This window comes from Henckelia pumila, chromosome 2 (genome assembly GCF_033568475.1).
Source record: "Henckelia pumila isolate YLH828 chromosome 2, ASM3356847v2, whole genome shotgun sequence".
NCBI classification, from domain to species: domain Eukaryota; kingdom Viridiplantae; phylum Streptophyta; class Magnoliopsida; order Lamiales; family Gesneriaceae; genus Henckelia; species Henckelia pumila.
In genome coordinates this window covers 16390861-16406686 of record NC_133121.1, presented here as the reverse complement: position 1 = coordinate 16406686, position 15826 = coordinate 16390861, and the positions used below count along the sequence as shown (strand labels likewise).

Here is a 15826-nt window from a genome sequence, read left to right as displayed (position 1 = left end):
TCGCAACAGATTTAAGTTTGGATTATGTTACTAAATTATGGTTTTGTTTCCGCATGTCTTACTCTGTTAAGTTATTTTGCTGTATTAAGTTTAATGCATACTATTAGTTGCCAGTTAGTAGGTGATACCATGCAGGGTCACTACATTTTTGGTATCAGAGCATGCTTAGATTTTGGGATTAGTACTTGGGATTTAGAATTAGTTAGAATAATTCTTGCGCATTTGGGATTTTAATGTGCAATTCTTTTCAGGATATGGCTGACGAGAGTCACGGTAGTGTTGGCCAGGGAGGTGGTCATCATCATCGTCGCCATCATCATCAGGATGATCAACATCGTCCTCATGAGGGTCGACGTCGCTATACTATTAATAAGTTTATGCAGGTAGGACCGAAACCCTTAGTGGGAGGCGAGAATCCTGAACAAGCTAGAAGCTGGATGTCTAAACTTGAGAGCACGTTTTGAGCTTTCGAGTGTACTGAGGAGCAGAAACTGGAAGTTCTAGAATTCGTTCTAGAGGATAGAGCATGTTTTTGGTGGGATGCCAAGGTTGCTCAGGCACGTACTGAGAGAGGACAGGTGACTTGGGGGGATTTCTGTCGGGAGTTTCAGAAATTGTATTTTTCTCCGGCTGTTTGCCAAGCACGATCTATGGAGTTGCTTACTTTGAGGCAAGGATCAATGACTATTGATCAGTATCAGCAGCGATTTCTTGATCTGCTACCTTTCAGTCCCCATATCAATGAGAGTGATGCGTCAAAATATGATATCTTTTTACAAGGTTTGAACCAAGATATCTACTCTCAGGTTGTCGTCTGTGATGACCCGGTGTCTTATGAGACTTTGGTGAACCGTTGCCGTCTTGTGGAGACCAGCAACAGGCGTGGACAGTTGATGATGCCAGCACAGCCTAGTGGATTTGTTGAGCCTCGAGCTCAAGCTATTGTGTCATCTGTACCTACGTCTTCTTCTACTCCTACTACTTCGTCTGGTTCTCGTGGTTCACGAGGTACTTTCCACTTTGGGAAGAAGAAGAAGAAGGAGGAGTTTTGTAGCCACTGTGGTGGGAAGCATCCTGCAGCTTCATGTCGGAGAGCTACTGGGGCTTGTTATATTTGTGGTCAGCAGGGACATCTGCGGAGAGATTGTCCTCAGCGCATGGGTTCTGCTAGTGGATCGGGATCCCAGGTTGGATCTCAGGCTTCTATTTTTCCACGTCAGCAGCCAGCACTACAGAGTTCTTCTGGTTATCGTCCCCAGACTCAAGGGCAGGTGTTTGCTCTATCTCAGGAGCAGGCTACTGAGGGAAGCGATCGCATGTTGGCAGGTAACTTCTTGTTATGTGGTATTCCTGCACTTGTATTAATTGATACTGGAGCATCGCATTCCTTTATTTCTAGTCGCTTCGTTAAGAGACATAGATTACCTTACGTATCATTAGATATGGATTTAGTTGTATCTACTCCGTTAGAGCAGGAGGTAGTAACTAAGCGTCTAGTGATGGGTTGCCTTCTGGAATTTGAGGGTAATGTGTTATCGGCTAATTTGATGATATTAGCGATGACGGATTTTGATTGTATTTTGGGAATAGATATGCTGACTTTGTATCACGCTACTGTGGATTGTTATCAGCGTCTGGTACAGTTTCATCCCGTTGAGGGTGATAGCTGGTACTTTTATGGTGAGGGTGCGCGACCTCCGATGCCACTTGTTTCGGCTCTGAAGGCATGTCATGTCTTGGAGTCAGGTGGGGAGGGCTACCTCATCTATGCAGTTGATATGTCTACGAGTAGTTAGGGTATTGATCAGCTACCGATTGTCAGCGAGTTTCCTGACGTATTCCCTGATGAGATTCCTGGTTTTCCTCCGGTTCGAGAGGTTGAATTTGGTATTGATCTAGTACCAGGAACTACGCCTATATCCCGAGCACCTTATCGTCTGGCACCGTCAGAGATGAGGGAATTGAAACAGCAGTTGCAAGATCTTCTTGATAAGGGATATATTCGTCCGAGTGTTTCTCCATGGGGAGCACCTGTTTTGTTTGTCAAGAAGAAGGATGGATCGATGCGATTATGTATTGATTACATGCAGTTGAATCGTGTCACCATCAAGAATAAGTATCCTTTGCCGCGGATTGATGATCTGTTCGATCAACTACAGGGTACTTCTGTTTATTCGAAGATAGATCTGAGATCTGGATACCATCAGATGCGGGTACGAGACTCAGATATATCTACGACTGCTTTCAGGACCAGATACGGGCATTATGAGTTTCGGGTGATGCCATTCGGTTTGACGAATGCACCGGTAGTCTTTATGAATCTGATGAATCAGGTATTTCGAGATTATCTGGATAGATTTGTCATCGTCTTCATAGATGATATTTTTGTCTATTCTCATGACAAGGATGAGCATGCACAACATTTGAGGATTGTTCTACAGACGTTACGAGATAAGCAGCTATATGCAAAATTGAGCAAGTGTGAATTCTGGCTTGATCGGGTAGTATTTCTCGGTCATGTGATTTCTAATGAAGGGATATTTGTTGATCCTAGTAAGATAGAGGCAGTGCTGAACTGGTCTCGACCGACGAAGGTTGCTGAGATTCGTAGTTTCTTGGGTCTAGCTGGATATTACCGTCGGTTCATCGAGAATTTTGCACAGTTGGCAAGGCCTTTGACTCAGCTTACACGGAAAGATGTTGCCTTCATTTGGTCTTCGGATTGTGAGGAGTCATTTCACGAGCTGCGTAGACGTCTTACTACTGCACCTGTGTTAGCTCTACCTTCTGGATCAGAAGGTTATGTTGTCTATACTGATGCCTCTGTTCAGGGGTTAGGATGTGTTTTGACATAGCATGGACATGTTATTGCCTATGCTTCTCGACAGTTGAAGTCACATGAGAGTAATTATCCAGTGCATGATCTCGAGTTAGCCGCCATTGTATTTGCGCTCAAGATTTGGAGACATTATCTTTATGGCGAGAAATTTGAGATATTTACAGATCACAAGAGTTTGAAGTATTTATTCACTCAGGCAGAGTTGAATATGCGACAGAGACGCTGGATGGATCTCCTGAAGGATTATGATTGTGAAATCAAATATCATCCAGGTTCTGCTAATCTTACTGCTGATGCCTTGAGTCGGCAGGTGAGACTGTCTGCACTTCAGACTAATGAAATATCTCATATGATTCAAGAGTGTTGTTCATTGAGTTTTATGCTCAAGCACAAGAAAGGGAGGAATGGGATTCGTTTGTATACTATTCTATCTGAGCCAGCATTGTATTCTCGGATCAGAGATGCTCAGATATCTGATGTTAAGACTCAGCGATTGGCACGTCTAGCCAATGGAGTTAATACATCTGGATTCCATTTTCAGGCAGATGGTTTATTGTGCCTATCCAATAGAGTGGTTGTACCTAATGTTGCGGAGCTCAGGAATGATATTCTATCTCAAGCTCACAAGAGTCGATTATCAGTTCATCCTGGAAGTATGAAAATGTATAAGGACTTGCGAACTAGATTCTGGTGGAAGGGGATGAAGCGAAGTGTGTATCAATTTGTTTCGAAATGTTTGGTTTGTCAACAGGTCAAGGCTGAACATCGACGACCAGGTGGATTACTGCAGAATCTTGAGATTCCCGAATGGAAGTGGGAGCACGTGACTATGGATTTTGTTACCCACTTGCCTATGACTTTACGTCAGTGTGATGCTATCTGGGTTGTCGTTGACCGTTTGACAAAATCAGCACATTTCATTCCTTATAATCGGGAGTATTCTTATGATCGCATGGCACGCTTATATATCCAGGAAATTGTGCGATTACATGGGATTCCAGTGAGTATTGTCAGTGATAGAGATCCGTGATTTACTTCACGTTTTTGGGGTAGTTTTCAGCAAGCGTTGGGTACCACTCTGAGTTTGAGCACGGCGTATCATCCGGAGACTGACGGGCAGTCAGAGCGCACTATTCGTACGCTGGAGGATATGCTACGTTCTTCTGTCATGGACTTTGGTTTATCTTGGCAGGATCAGTTACCTTTGATTGAATTTGCCTACAATAACAGTTATCATCGTAGTATTGATATGGCACCTTTCGAGGCATTGTATGGTCGACGATGTCGTACTCCGTTATTCTGGGATGAAGTCGGGGAACGGCAAGTCGAGGGTCCTGAATTGGTGCAGCAGATTGTAGACAAGGTAGATTTGATCAAGCATAGGATCAAAGTTGCTCAAGATAGACAAGCCAGTTATGCGAATATTCGCCGCAGGCCACTTCAGTTTGAGCCTGGTGAATATGTTTTTCAGCGAATATCACCTTTCAGGAAGGTGATGAGATTCGGTGTGAAAGGCAAGTTGTCTCCTCGTTACATTGGGCCTTTTCAGATACTGGAGAAGATCGGAGATGTTGCTTATCGTTTGGCTTTATCGCCATCTCTTTCCAGTATACACAATGTTTTTCATGTGTCGTTGCTTCGACAGTACATAGCTGATGAATCTCATGTGATTCAGTCTACTGATATTCAGCTAGAGCCAGATCTGTCTTTTGTTGAACGACCAATCTGTATCCTAGACAGGAAGGAGAAAGTTCTTCGGAACAAGACTATACCACTTGTGATGGTACAGTGGCAGCGCCGAGGCGTTGAAGAAGCAACTTGGGAAACTGAGAGTCGTATGCGAACAGAATATCCTGAGTTGTTTGCTTTGTATTTTTGATTAACATGTAAGATGTAATTACCGTTGTTGTAATAAAACATGGTTTGATGTTTCATATTGTTATCTTTATTGTCTTTAGATGTTATTTCGCGGACGAAATATCTAAAGGTGGGGAGAATGTAGTAACCCAGATACCATTTTAAGATAATAATATGTTAAACATGATTAAGGATTGGTATTTAACCAATTTCGGAGTGTTATTGGACTTCGGAAGTAAAATTTGGGCTTTTTCATTTTGGGCCGGATAGTAAGTTCCGATCCCAGATAGTAAGCTCCGATCCTGGATAGTAAGCTTCGATCCTGGATAGTAAGCTCCGATCGGAACGGAAGCTCCGATCCTGGAACGGAAGTTCCGATCCCCAGCTGCCAGAAATGATCGATGACTCAGTCGCGAGTTTTGACAAGTGTCGATCATAGAGCAGATCGAAATCTCCGATCGTAGATCGGAAGTTCCGATCCTGGCGTGGCAGACATGCACGCAATGAGCTGGATCGGAAGCTCCGATCCCGAAATCGGAAGTTCCGATCCTGGCCGAGAAATTTGGCTATAAATAGGGCCGTTCAGAGTTCATTTTCAATTACGAATTCCCGAGTTTCCTTCTTCAGTTATATAGTGTGAGATATACACTTGAGGGCCCTATCGGTTATAATAGAGATTCTGGAATAACCAAGGGGTGGTTATAGTCATCCGGGACTAGCGACTCCAAAGGGCTAACTACGGACGAAGGTATGGTTCGGGAATCTATTTAAGTTTTGGGAGTACTTATTAGCTTAGTTAAGGCTTATAGAATTTATGTAGTGATACGGTGAACTTTTGAAATATAGGCTTGGAACCTAGGATCCTATTATACTTGAACTAGCCTAGAGGTACGTACACATTGACTGAGATTGCCAGCGAGTATACATGTTTATATGTTGCATTTATTTGGCATTATTATATGGCATGATGTATGATTTACCGTTTTCTATACTCATATGTCATGTGCATATACACGTTGAGCCTAGTCCTTGTTATACCTGATTATAGAGCCGCTCAGCTCTATACTCGATAGTCTGTCACTGAGAGTACCGCGACGGCGAGGGCATTTATGTCTGTCTAATCTGGTGTACTAGACGAGTGTGGTTGCACCCAGAGGTTGATCCGTGCGGTGGCAGCACTCATATGGCGCCGGTTCTGAGCATGACTTTTCAGATGATCTTTTACCAGTCATCATGTTGCATGCATTATATACATATGCTTACTCATGTTTATGTACTGGGCGTAGTGCTCACGTCCTAGTTGTTATCTTGGACACCCTATTCCATGGGGCAGGTCGCAGGATGGACGGAGCTGGTAGTTCAAGGCAGGACTAGGGAGCAGGAGCCTTGAGGACTTTATTATACAGCAGGATTCGATATAGTTGTATAATGTTTACTGTTTAAGATTTCGATTTGGTTGTATCGCTACAGATTTAAGTCTGGATTATGTTACTAAATTATGGTTTTGTTTCCGCATGTCTTACTCTGTTAAGTTATTTTGCTGTATTAAGTTTAATGCATGCTATTAGTTGCCAGTTAGTAGGTGATACCATGCAGGGTCACTACAGCATCATTATGAGTAGTATCCGACAAACCTTTCAAATCACCCGGGCCAAAGGAAATGGTCGGGCCTGTTCTAACCACCTGGTCAGCTATCTCCATGTTGCTCAGTTTCCAACTACTTGTCTTCCTTGCCCTATTGGAATCTCCATCAATCGGTCCCCCAGATATCATGTTGATAACACCTTTTGTGGGAGGGGGTGGTCCCTGGTTATTACCGGGCTGATTCTGGTTCGGGCGTTGGAAATTTCCCTGGGGTGGACCAGGTCGGGGTCTTGGTGCGTAATGATCAGGACCTTCGTGACTCCTTTTATTCGGGGGATATCCTCCTTTTTGTCGTGCCAACCTATCCCTCATCCCTGGCTCTTGTTGTATTATTCTTTCAATTTCCTGTTCCAGTTGACAACAATCATTAGTATTGTGCCCATACTCATTGTGAAAGTCACAATACTTGTCAGACTTTGGTCTACGGGGCCCCTGCTCGCTCCATGGAGGTCTCTGTAGAAGTCTTTTTTCTTCACATATTCGCATAGCCCGAGTTTTACCCATTCTTAGAGGAGTGAAAGAAGTGAATTGTCCAAGCAGCTCGGGTCGGGGAGATGGTCCCATCCTCCGAGGTGTGTTAGGGGCCCGGGCGTTCTTCGGACTTGGTGGCCTGTCCATCCCATTATTCATACGAGAAAATTGTACCTCCTCTAGATTCACATATTTTTCGGCCCGAGCAAGCACTTCATTGTAAGTAGACGGCGGTTTTTTGATCAGAGATTTAAGAAAATACCCTGTAGCAAGTTCTTGGGTAAAGGCACTGATAAGCAGGTCAGTGGTGGCAGTAGGTACTTCCAGGGCCAAGGCACTAAATCGACGAACATATACTCGCAAATCTTTTGACCTTGCTGTTTGATAGCAAAAAGACTAAGAGTAGTCGTAGGGTGTTTTTTGCTACTAGCAAAGTGGTGTAGGAAGGCCTTGCTAAAATCCTTGAACTCCTTGATATCTCCTTGGCGTAATAAGTTGAACCATTGTTGAGCCGGTCCTATCAAAGTATTGAGAAAGACCCGACACTTGATCGGGTCAGAATATCTGTGCAACAACGCCGCATTCTCAAAACGGGACAGATGCTCATCCGGGTTCCCTTTCCCATCATATTCCCCAATATGCGGAAATTTAAAGTTTTTGGGGAGTTCGGACTCTAATATTTCAGGAGAGAAGGGAATGTTCCGCACTGGCGTGGCTAGGTATCCGGATTGTTTCTTCTTCAAGAGCTCCATCTCTTCCTTCAGTTTCCTGATTTCTTCTAACTGCGCGTTCTGACCTGGTGGTGGGGGAGGGGGATTGGTTTCCGCCCTTGCAGCCATAGCTCTTTCTACAGCAGCGGTGATAAGTTGATTTATTTCTTCGTTGACTCCATTTGCATCAGCCATCTCAATTCTTTTTCTTCAATTTCCCACAGACGGCGCCAATTGATGATGTCGATTTTTTTCTCCGGGTTCGGTCTGGTAGAGCGAATCTCCAAATCTTCACAAAACGGGGTCGGGTCGGGCACGATGGATTTCTGCACAGACAGAAGCCAAGTTAAGGGGCGCCGAAGGTGTTTCGGCGTGACCCCTCCGATGCCTAAGTCAGTGCTCGAAAGTAAAAGAGCGTGATTATAAGAAGAACAAGAGAATATGCGTGCGTGATTGTGTGAGCAAGAGGTGAATATCAAAGATGATTTCATAAATCATGAACCATACCTGTATTTATAGGGGTTTGGAGGGGTAGGTTACCTTGTCAAGGTAGAACATGTGTTAGAGCAGGACTCTACTCGGGTAAGAGCCCTGACCAAGTAGGATTCTAATATCAATTTGAAGATAATATCAAATATTGGATTCATAAGATATTATCTTTATATGTTGATGATCTTTATGTGCTCGAGATTAGTGGAAGGTTCTAGATATTGGACCCTTCTTGGGCTCGGGTCGGGCTCCAACCATACCAGTTAGGGTTCAACCCCATGTATTCATGATTACGATCCTCTCATAAAATAAGACTAAATGGGCCCCAAAGTATATTTTCAAAAATATGGATTATTGGGCTCGGGTCGGGTTAGACCCGTATATTTTTTAGGGACATCACATATCTTCATCCTATTAATAACTATAATTCATCTTATAATTATTATTGTAGGTATTTTATTAATTTTTATAATAATAATAATAATAATAATAATAATAATAATAAATAAAATAATTAATCATAGTCATATTGTTATTATAAAACTAAAGTGCCTAAAATAATAATTTTAATACAATCATAAAATTAATAATATTGTCAATGCTACTAATTATTACATTATTATCATTCAATAATAGAAAATGATTATTATTTATAAATGATACTAATATTAGTGATTAAAATAAATAAAGCAATAATTTAATAAACATGATAATTATATATAAATATGTTATTAAAAATAATATAAATTTAGTAATAATAATATTACGTATATGATAATGTTAATTTTATAATAATTAAAAATCTAAATTTTTAAATCTATCTTAAGTATATAGTTTTTCTGAAAGAAATTTCTGATTTTATCTTTGTAAATGAATGTTCTTAATAGGATGAAAAAATTATTGGAAACACACGTGAGGATCCTGGTAAAATTCTAACATTATATATAATCACTTAGGTTTCGTTTGAAAATGTACTTTAAAAACGTTTTTAGTGTTTTGTAAGTGAAAAAACTTAAAATATATGTTTGAATAAAATTTTTATAAAATGTTTTTAAAAAATATTTTTTAAAAAATGTTCTCGAAGTATAGTTTTTAAAAAAGACTTTAGATATGTTTTTAGATATTTTTTGAATAAAACTATTGAAGATCGAGATGAACATATTATTTTCGAAATGTTAAAATGTTTTTTTTTATAAAATAGTTGTTCAAACACATATTTATTTTTCAAACAATTTTTAAAATATTTTATCAAAAATTTTTAAAAAATACTTTTATAAAAAAATTATAAATAAATGTTCAGACGGAACCTGTTCATCTTCACGTTCAGTTTTTTATTTTTAGAAGACCCAGGGGCAGCTTTGTCTTTTCGAACCAAAGAACGAGTGACGGCGGAACACGACATCGTTCCATAATGGCGGTTGTTTATCTAACCACACGTCTTCAATCTCAACCGTTGAATTCTCATCCACTGATCGAGACCGTTAATTCCATTCGCGTTCCTCTATATAACTGCCCCAAGCTCTTGTTTCTTTCTTTGGTTAAACCTAACTTCTTTATCAATTGGACTTGAAATTATAAGTTTTGAATTTGAATTCTCAACAAAAAATTTGAACGATTCATTAATAATTTGCGCGGAACACGATTTCGATCTTGAATTTTCTTTTTGTTGAGTTGTTATTCTAAATCTTGCGTTCTTATTGGTGTAATTTGCCGTGGGGTTTGGATTTTGATTCAGATTCCCTTATCAAACGAGTTTTGTGAAAGAAAATCGAATTCTCGGTTATTCAGGTGAGATTGACGGATCCGATTGCTTCGGCTGATTCTCGAATTTGTCAAATTCTAGGGTTTTTACTTGGAAATGAACGAGCAGGCGATGATGATGATGAATCAACAGCAGCAGCATCAACAGTTGATGAACATGAATCCTAATCGGATGATTTTGAATCAAATGAACCCACCGCAACTTCAGCAGTCGCAGCCTCAGGTAATCTCTTCGAGCTGTTATATACCTGGTGCACGTATTCCAATGGTGTTTGAATCGAGTTATCCGATCGATTATTATTCTGATCAACAGATGCTTCCGATTAATCGGAGCTATGGAGTGTGGCCCCCGCATCTACAGCCGCAGCCGCCGTTTCAAAACCCTAATCCGAACGTCGGTGCTGTGAACCCACCGCCACCTACTTTCAAAAATCCGTTGGGTCCAAGGAGCAGCTGGAAGGGCAAAAGGATGAATAAGCCCAACGACAAGAGGAGGAAGGAGCAACATAAATCGCTGATGGTGGGCAATATTGTTGGTGGTCTTGCTGGTGGTGTCAATATAGTCGGTGGTGGTGATGGAAACTTGAACTTTAGTAACTATAATTTGCCTACTTTGAATGAGTTGCAGTATCAAAACCGATTGAAGACTAGGAAGTTTTTCCCCAAAAAGAAGTTTAATCAGAATAATAATATGAACATGGGTTATAATAATAATAATAGTAATTATGGTAACAGCAGGTCTGCTCCATTTGCCCCAAGGAACACTACTTCCTTTTTAATTAGGGCGAAGAAGAGTGGTGGTATTGCGTCTTTGGTTTCTCCATGTCCGGTCACGCCTGCAGTCTTGCCGACTCCTATTTTTTCTCCTTCTCGGGAGGTTTTAGTGGACATGGCCAAGGAAGAGTGGGGTGTCGATGGGTATGGATCAATGAAGGGATTGATTAGGTTAAGATCACCTGGACATGAAATGGAGGCTCAGGAGGATGAAGAGGATGATGATGGAGGTTCGAGTGAGAGTGATGTGGAGGAGCATGTTGAGGTCGAGAGGAGGTTGGACCATGATTTGAGCAGGTTTGAGATGATTTATAACCCTAACAGTGTCGGTGTTGGTGGGATGGAGTATCACAATGTGTTGGAGAATCGAGTGGATGATCAGGATACTCAGATTGCCCAGCTGGAGGAGGAGAATATGATATTGAAGGAAAGATTGTTTTTAATGGAGAGAGAGATAGGGGGCTTGACAAGGAGGTTGCAATGCCTTGAGAGGAGAGGGGGAAATAGAGTGGAAGACCGTGAGGAGGTAGTGGAGAATGAATCTGATGATGGAAGTGATAGTCATGATTATGCACATTCAATGGAGGAAAACAATGACGAATTCTGTGAAGAGAATAATGTTCATGGGTCTGGTTTTTCTCAAGGCAATGACACTAACAATAAGAATGCTGTTTGTTACGAGAACATATCGAACAATGATGGGCTATTTGAAGCTGATAAGAATGATAACATTGAAGACTCTGAATGCATAGTAGAAAAGAACAATGACGAGCTTGTTGACAAAAATAAGGACCAGAAGATCATTGTACCATGTGATGATATAGAACAAAACAATGAGGATATGAACAAGTGTGCAGATGCGGAAGTGAAGGCAGGGGATAATTGAGTAGGCGGGTACAGAATGGTAGACGTAGATGTTATGTTGAAAATATTGAAGTTGCAGAATAAAAAGTGGTTCCTGGATGGATGATGCAAATTCAAGCTTAACATAAACATTGATAACTGACAGAATCGCATTGGTATAGTGACTCAGATAGTCATAGTTTGGGCTTGGTTGTGATAAATCTGTACATTTGTTTGGGTAGAAAATCTAAACTTTGTTTTGTCTCCCAATCTAACAATGAGACAGCAGACCTGGGGGGTACTTCCTAGTTTTTGGAACATGTTTCTTACCCTGTGATCTTAGTTCATAGTATGCTTCTACTTAAGTTTCAGCTTTGTATGACTTGTGAGAAGGTTTATGGTTGTGAAAGACTTGAATTTATATTTTGGTTTCTGATGAACCTGGTGAAATTTTAGTATACTCGATTGGCTTTGTTGTTCTTTCAGCTTTTTACTAGTTATCTGAATGCTACTTATGCGGCGGGGTCACGAGGAGGTGGATTCTTCAGGACTCTGCATGCTCTGCTATTGCAGCCATCTACTCTGAATCCTTCAAACGAAGGAATCTTGTTGTGTGTAAATTAAGTTTTTTTCTTCTCTTGGTCATGCTTAAGCGAAAAATTATTCGGGGGCTTTACCATTGTCTGTGCTGCTTAGGTGCAATGAATAGTTTGCTCTACAACGACCAGCTCTCCGATGGACCGGTGAAGTGCAAATCGATCAGATAAACAGGACTGGAAACTATCAATTCATGGTTTGCTTTGTTATGTCGTATGAATTTTGTTTGATATTATTCGATTCGATGATTTTACGTATATGTAAAGTTACAAGTTGCTTAAACTTCTATATTTGATATATTTATTATAACTTATAAGGTATTTGTTGATTGTTGAATCATAAATCTTATTGTCATAATATTAAAAATTAATCTTCTAGAATATTTTGATAGAATCTTTACAAATTGTACGGAGATTTTAAGATAATGTAACTTTTATATCTTGATGATTTAAGTTTTATATATAGGATAAACAAAATGATATGAATTGTTATCCCAATTTCCAGCCTATGATTTTTTTTTATCCCTTCATTTGATCACCCATGTTGGTGGTATAATGTAGAAGGTTTAGTTTTACAATTGATTGTGTACAAGTTATTTTAACATGATATAAATTCTGCAATCTGTACATGTAAGATAAAGTGAAGTGTGTGCATATATAGCAGAGCTGGAGAAAGGAGAAATGCACATCATCGAATCTTATATTTGGTGACATAAACGTTACGCTTGGATGCAGAGTACGGAGAAGCGTCCCATGTGAAGCAAGACAAAAATTTACTTGATGCAAGCGAACATTTGTGTACCCGAGTGATTCGATACATTTAATTTGTGCCCTTTTATTTATTTATTTTAATTAATATGCAGCTTTATGTTCAGAATTGCAACATGCATGGAAACTCTATGCAGCGACACTGCTTCACGTGTTCCATTTTATAGATATTCAATGTTTTTTTAATGAAACACAAAATTCTTAGTACCAAAGTCCGAAGTCGAACCAGTTTGCACTTAGAAATCTAAGGTCAATTTGGACAAGGATTTTAATATTTTAAATGTGTTATAAGTTCAAAAAAAAAAGTGATGTATGTACTTAAATAAGGTTTTTATAAATTGTTTTTTAACAAAATTTTTTCATTATAGTTTTTAAAGAACAAATTAGATGTTTTTTTACAATTTATTTAAAATTAAAGGCAATGATGAAAAAATAACAAACAATTTTTCAATGGTGAAAATGTTTATATAAAATAATATTTCAAAAGCATATTTATTTTTAAGACAAATTTTAAAATATTTTATAAATTTTGTTCATAAAAAACGAAAACGTTTCATAACTATACCGTCGCTTATAAGTAAATATTTCTAACGTTTCATAAGAGAGCTTTTAGCAAATATTTCTGAATTTTTCACTCAAAAAATTGATGACAGAGAATCAGTTGAAACCAGACCGAAATTTTCACGCGAAGATAGTATGAATTAAGTCGTTTGGTCATCCACATGATTTCACGAATCATATTGGAAATGCCTCTTAAAGAGTTTCTTAGATTTTAGAATCTATGAATAAATTTATAAACAATAAGATAAACTGTCAAATTCAAAAAAAAGTCAAATTAAATAAATTTCTATATCATTATAAAAGTAAAATTTATGAAATCTATAATACATGTGGGTCTTCCTATTTTTTCAATGAACCCCACAAATATTGATAAATCTTCACCCTTGAATACATCATTGTGCTAGTGCCTGTAGGTTGAAACCCAAGAACCATGTGTTTGTGTGCCCACGTGTGTATAAAGCTAAACGGATCAAATCTATGCGGGTACAAGATATAGTACTTGTGCCCAACCTAATACCCGTTTTAACACACCCTTACCCGTCGCCATTCCTAAGTTTATGCATAAATAATATCTAGAATTCTCAGGAATAAATGAAAGTTTATTTATATATCTCTAGTCCACATAAAATCAGAAAGCCATTCTACAAGTCGGTGGGGGAGGAATGGCAAATGTCACAGTAAAGTGAGAGACTAGCACTGACTATGGTTAAACCTTCAAATTACAAGGATGGGAATGGGAGTTTCTTGAAAACTAAAGTTACACTTGTACTTCTAATTGGGTTAGCAAGCGCTAAGCAAAGTCGCCAATCCTAGTATCCTACATAAGACTAAACTAGATGTCGTCCATAGCTTCTGTTCCACTTTACACTAAAGAGTTGCAGGGAACTGTTGAATATCACCTAATATTATTCCACTAAGGCGACAGTTTCTCCCAGATGTAGCGACCTGGGAGGGGCAAGTCATTCACAATATCGAAGTTATACCTGCAAGATAAATTGTCAAGAAGATATATAATTATTTGCCTGATCACAAGTCCATTATTCAGCACCAGCTATAGTGTAAAACGAATGAAACGGCCGACATACTTATCGATGAAGTGTCGATGCTGAGCTTCCTCCATCTGAGAGAAAAACTCCTCAAGTTCATGGTCTGTGGGCATGCTTCTGATCCGAGTATTTCGGACCCTTTGATTGGTAGGAGCAAGAGTCGCAGACTTTGTGCTGGAACCCGGAGTGATGATAGTGTCGGTAGCCCCGATCAAACTACACGGCGTGCTTTCTCTAGTTCTCCTGCCCCAAATGTAGACTCATCAATACATAGTTTTCATTAACGCAATACAAGAAACACAAGAACAAAGCCATCAAAAAACTTATTCAAATGATCAAGTCCACCTAAAAGCAACAACATAAAACATCCAGCTTTTATCAAATACTTACGCGAGATGAAATAAGAGAGAACTCTAATTACTAAAAGTGGGTGAATTTTGGGGACCTCTCAAAGAGATCTTTCAACTAAAAGGCAAATAAATCTTTTCATAACACCTAAAAAGAGACTTCATTAAGCTCAGCTAGTTTCTTTTTCTTCTTATTTTTCCAAAAACAGAAAACATCTTTTTTTTCACCAAAATTCATTAACCCAAATTAAAACAAAAACTATGCAAACATATCTTCCTTGATATTCTCCTTTTTTTATCCTTCCCCGATCATTTATCAAAAAACAAAAACAAAAACAAAAACAAAAACAAAAACAAAAACAAAAATGAGAAGAAAGGAGAATGGGAAGAAGAAACTATCAGCCTTCGTTTTCTCAAGCCAAATGAAAATTCGAAAATACCAGAAAATTTAATCAAACAACAGTGAAGAAATAAGAAAACAATTAACACCACATAGTTTTTTTTCAAAATACTCTATTTTAGATTAAAATTGAAATTTTAAAAATCAAATGGATAATCCAATCTATCTATATGGGGAAAAAAAGAAAAAGAAAAAAGCAAAGCAAATACCTTCCCCTAGCTTCGGACTCCAAATTATTTTCCCCGAAAGAGGCGTCAATTTCCAAATCCCCCGCTTCAAACGCTCTGCACACACTTTCTTCTTCCTTGGGCACACTTCCACTCCCAAACTCCTCCTTTTCCGGGCAATTTAGACTATCTCTCGGTGAAGGAATCTTCTGCATGTTCTGCCTGACAAGCGTCGGCTTCTCAAGCCGCCGCGACCGCAACTCGAGGTAACACTGCTCCGGCTTCGGTGGCAGCGATTCAGCCGAGGACTGGAGGCGCTGTAAGGCTAGGGCTTTGGCGCGTGTACGAACACCCAGTGACGACTGCGACGCATCCTTCACCGCCACGTCGCCACGTATTTTCGACTTCTTCATATACTTTCCCATCTCTCTGAATTTCCGACGCTTGTGAAGTCGAATTCGGCAAAGGCTCGTCCACTGAAGCTAACGGAGAAGGGATTCCATGGCGGAGGAGAGGGAAATGAAGGAAGATTTCGGAATATCCTTTATCTGTG

General features: G+C 39.5%; 2 protein-coding genes across 3 annotated transcripts; one reads left to right on the top strand and one right to left on the bottom strand.

Moving 5' to 3' along the window:
* The first annotated feature begins 9566 nt into the window (after nt 1–9566).
* LOC140879894 (uncharacterized) lies at nt 9567–12861 on the top strand. 2 transcript variants are annotated; one of them, XM_073283853.1, is made up of 3 exons: nt 9567–9798; nt 9881–9994; nt 10085–12861. In XM_073283853.1, exons 2-3 carry the CDS (start codon nt 9884–9886, stop codon nt 11429–11431), a joined length of 1458 nt encoding a protein of 485 aa, XP_073139954.1. In that variant the 5' UTR covers nt 9567–9798; nt 9881–9883; the 3' UTR covers nt 11432–12861. The 2 variants fall into 2 exon arrangements, with proteins under 2 accessions (XP_073139954.1, XP_073139953.1); XM_073283852.1 differs by having other exon boundaries at nt 9567–9994.
* Nucleotides 12862–13736: 875 nt separating this feature from the next.
* On the bottom strand, nt 13737–15826 carry LOC140884184 (cyclin-dependent kinase inhibitor 3-like). Its single transcript, XM_073290850.1, has 3 exons — nt 15316–15826; nt 14399–14602; nt 13737–14296 (listed from the first exon to the last, which is right to left on the bottom strand). Exons 1-3 carry the CDS (start codon nt 15696–15698, stop codon nt 14227–14229), a joined length of 657 nt encoding a protein of 218 aa, XP_073146951.1. The 5' UTR covers nt 15699–15826; the 3' UTR covers nt 13737–14226.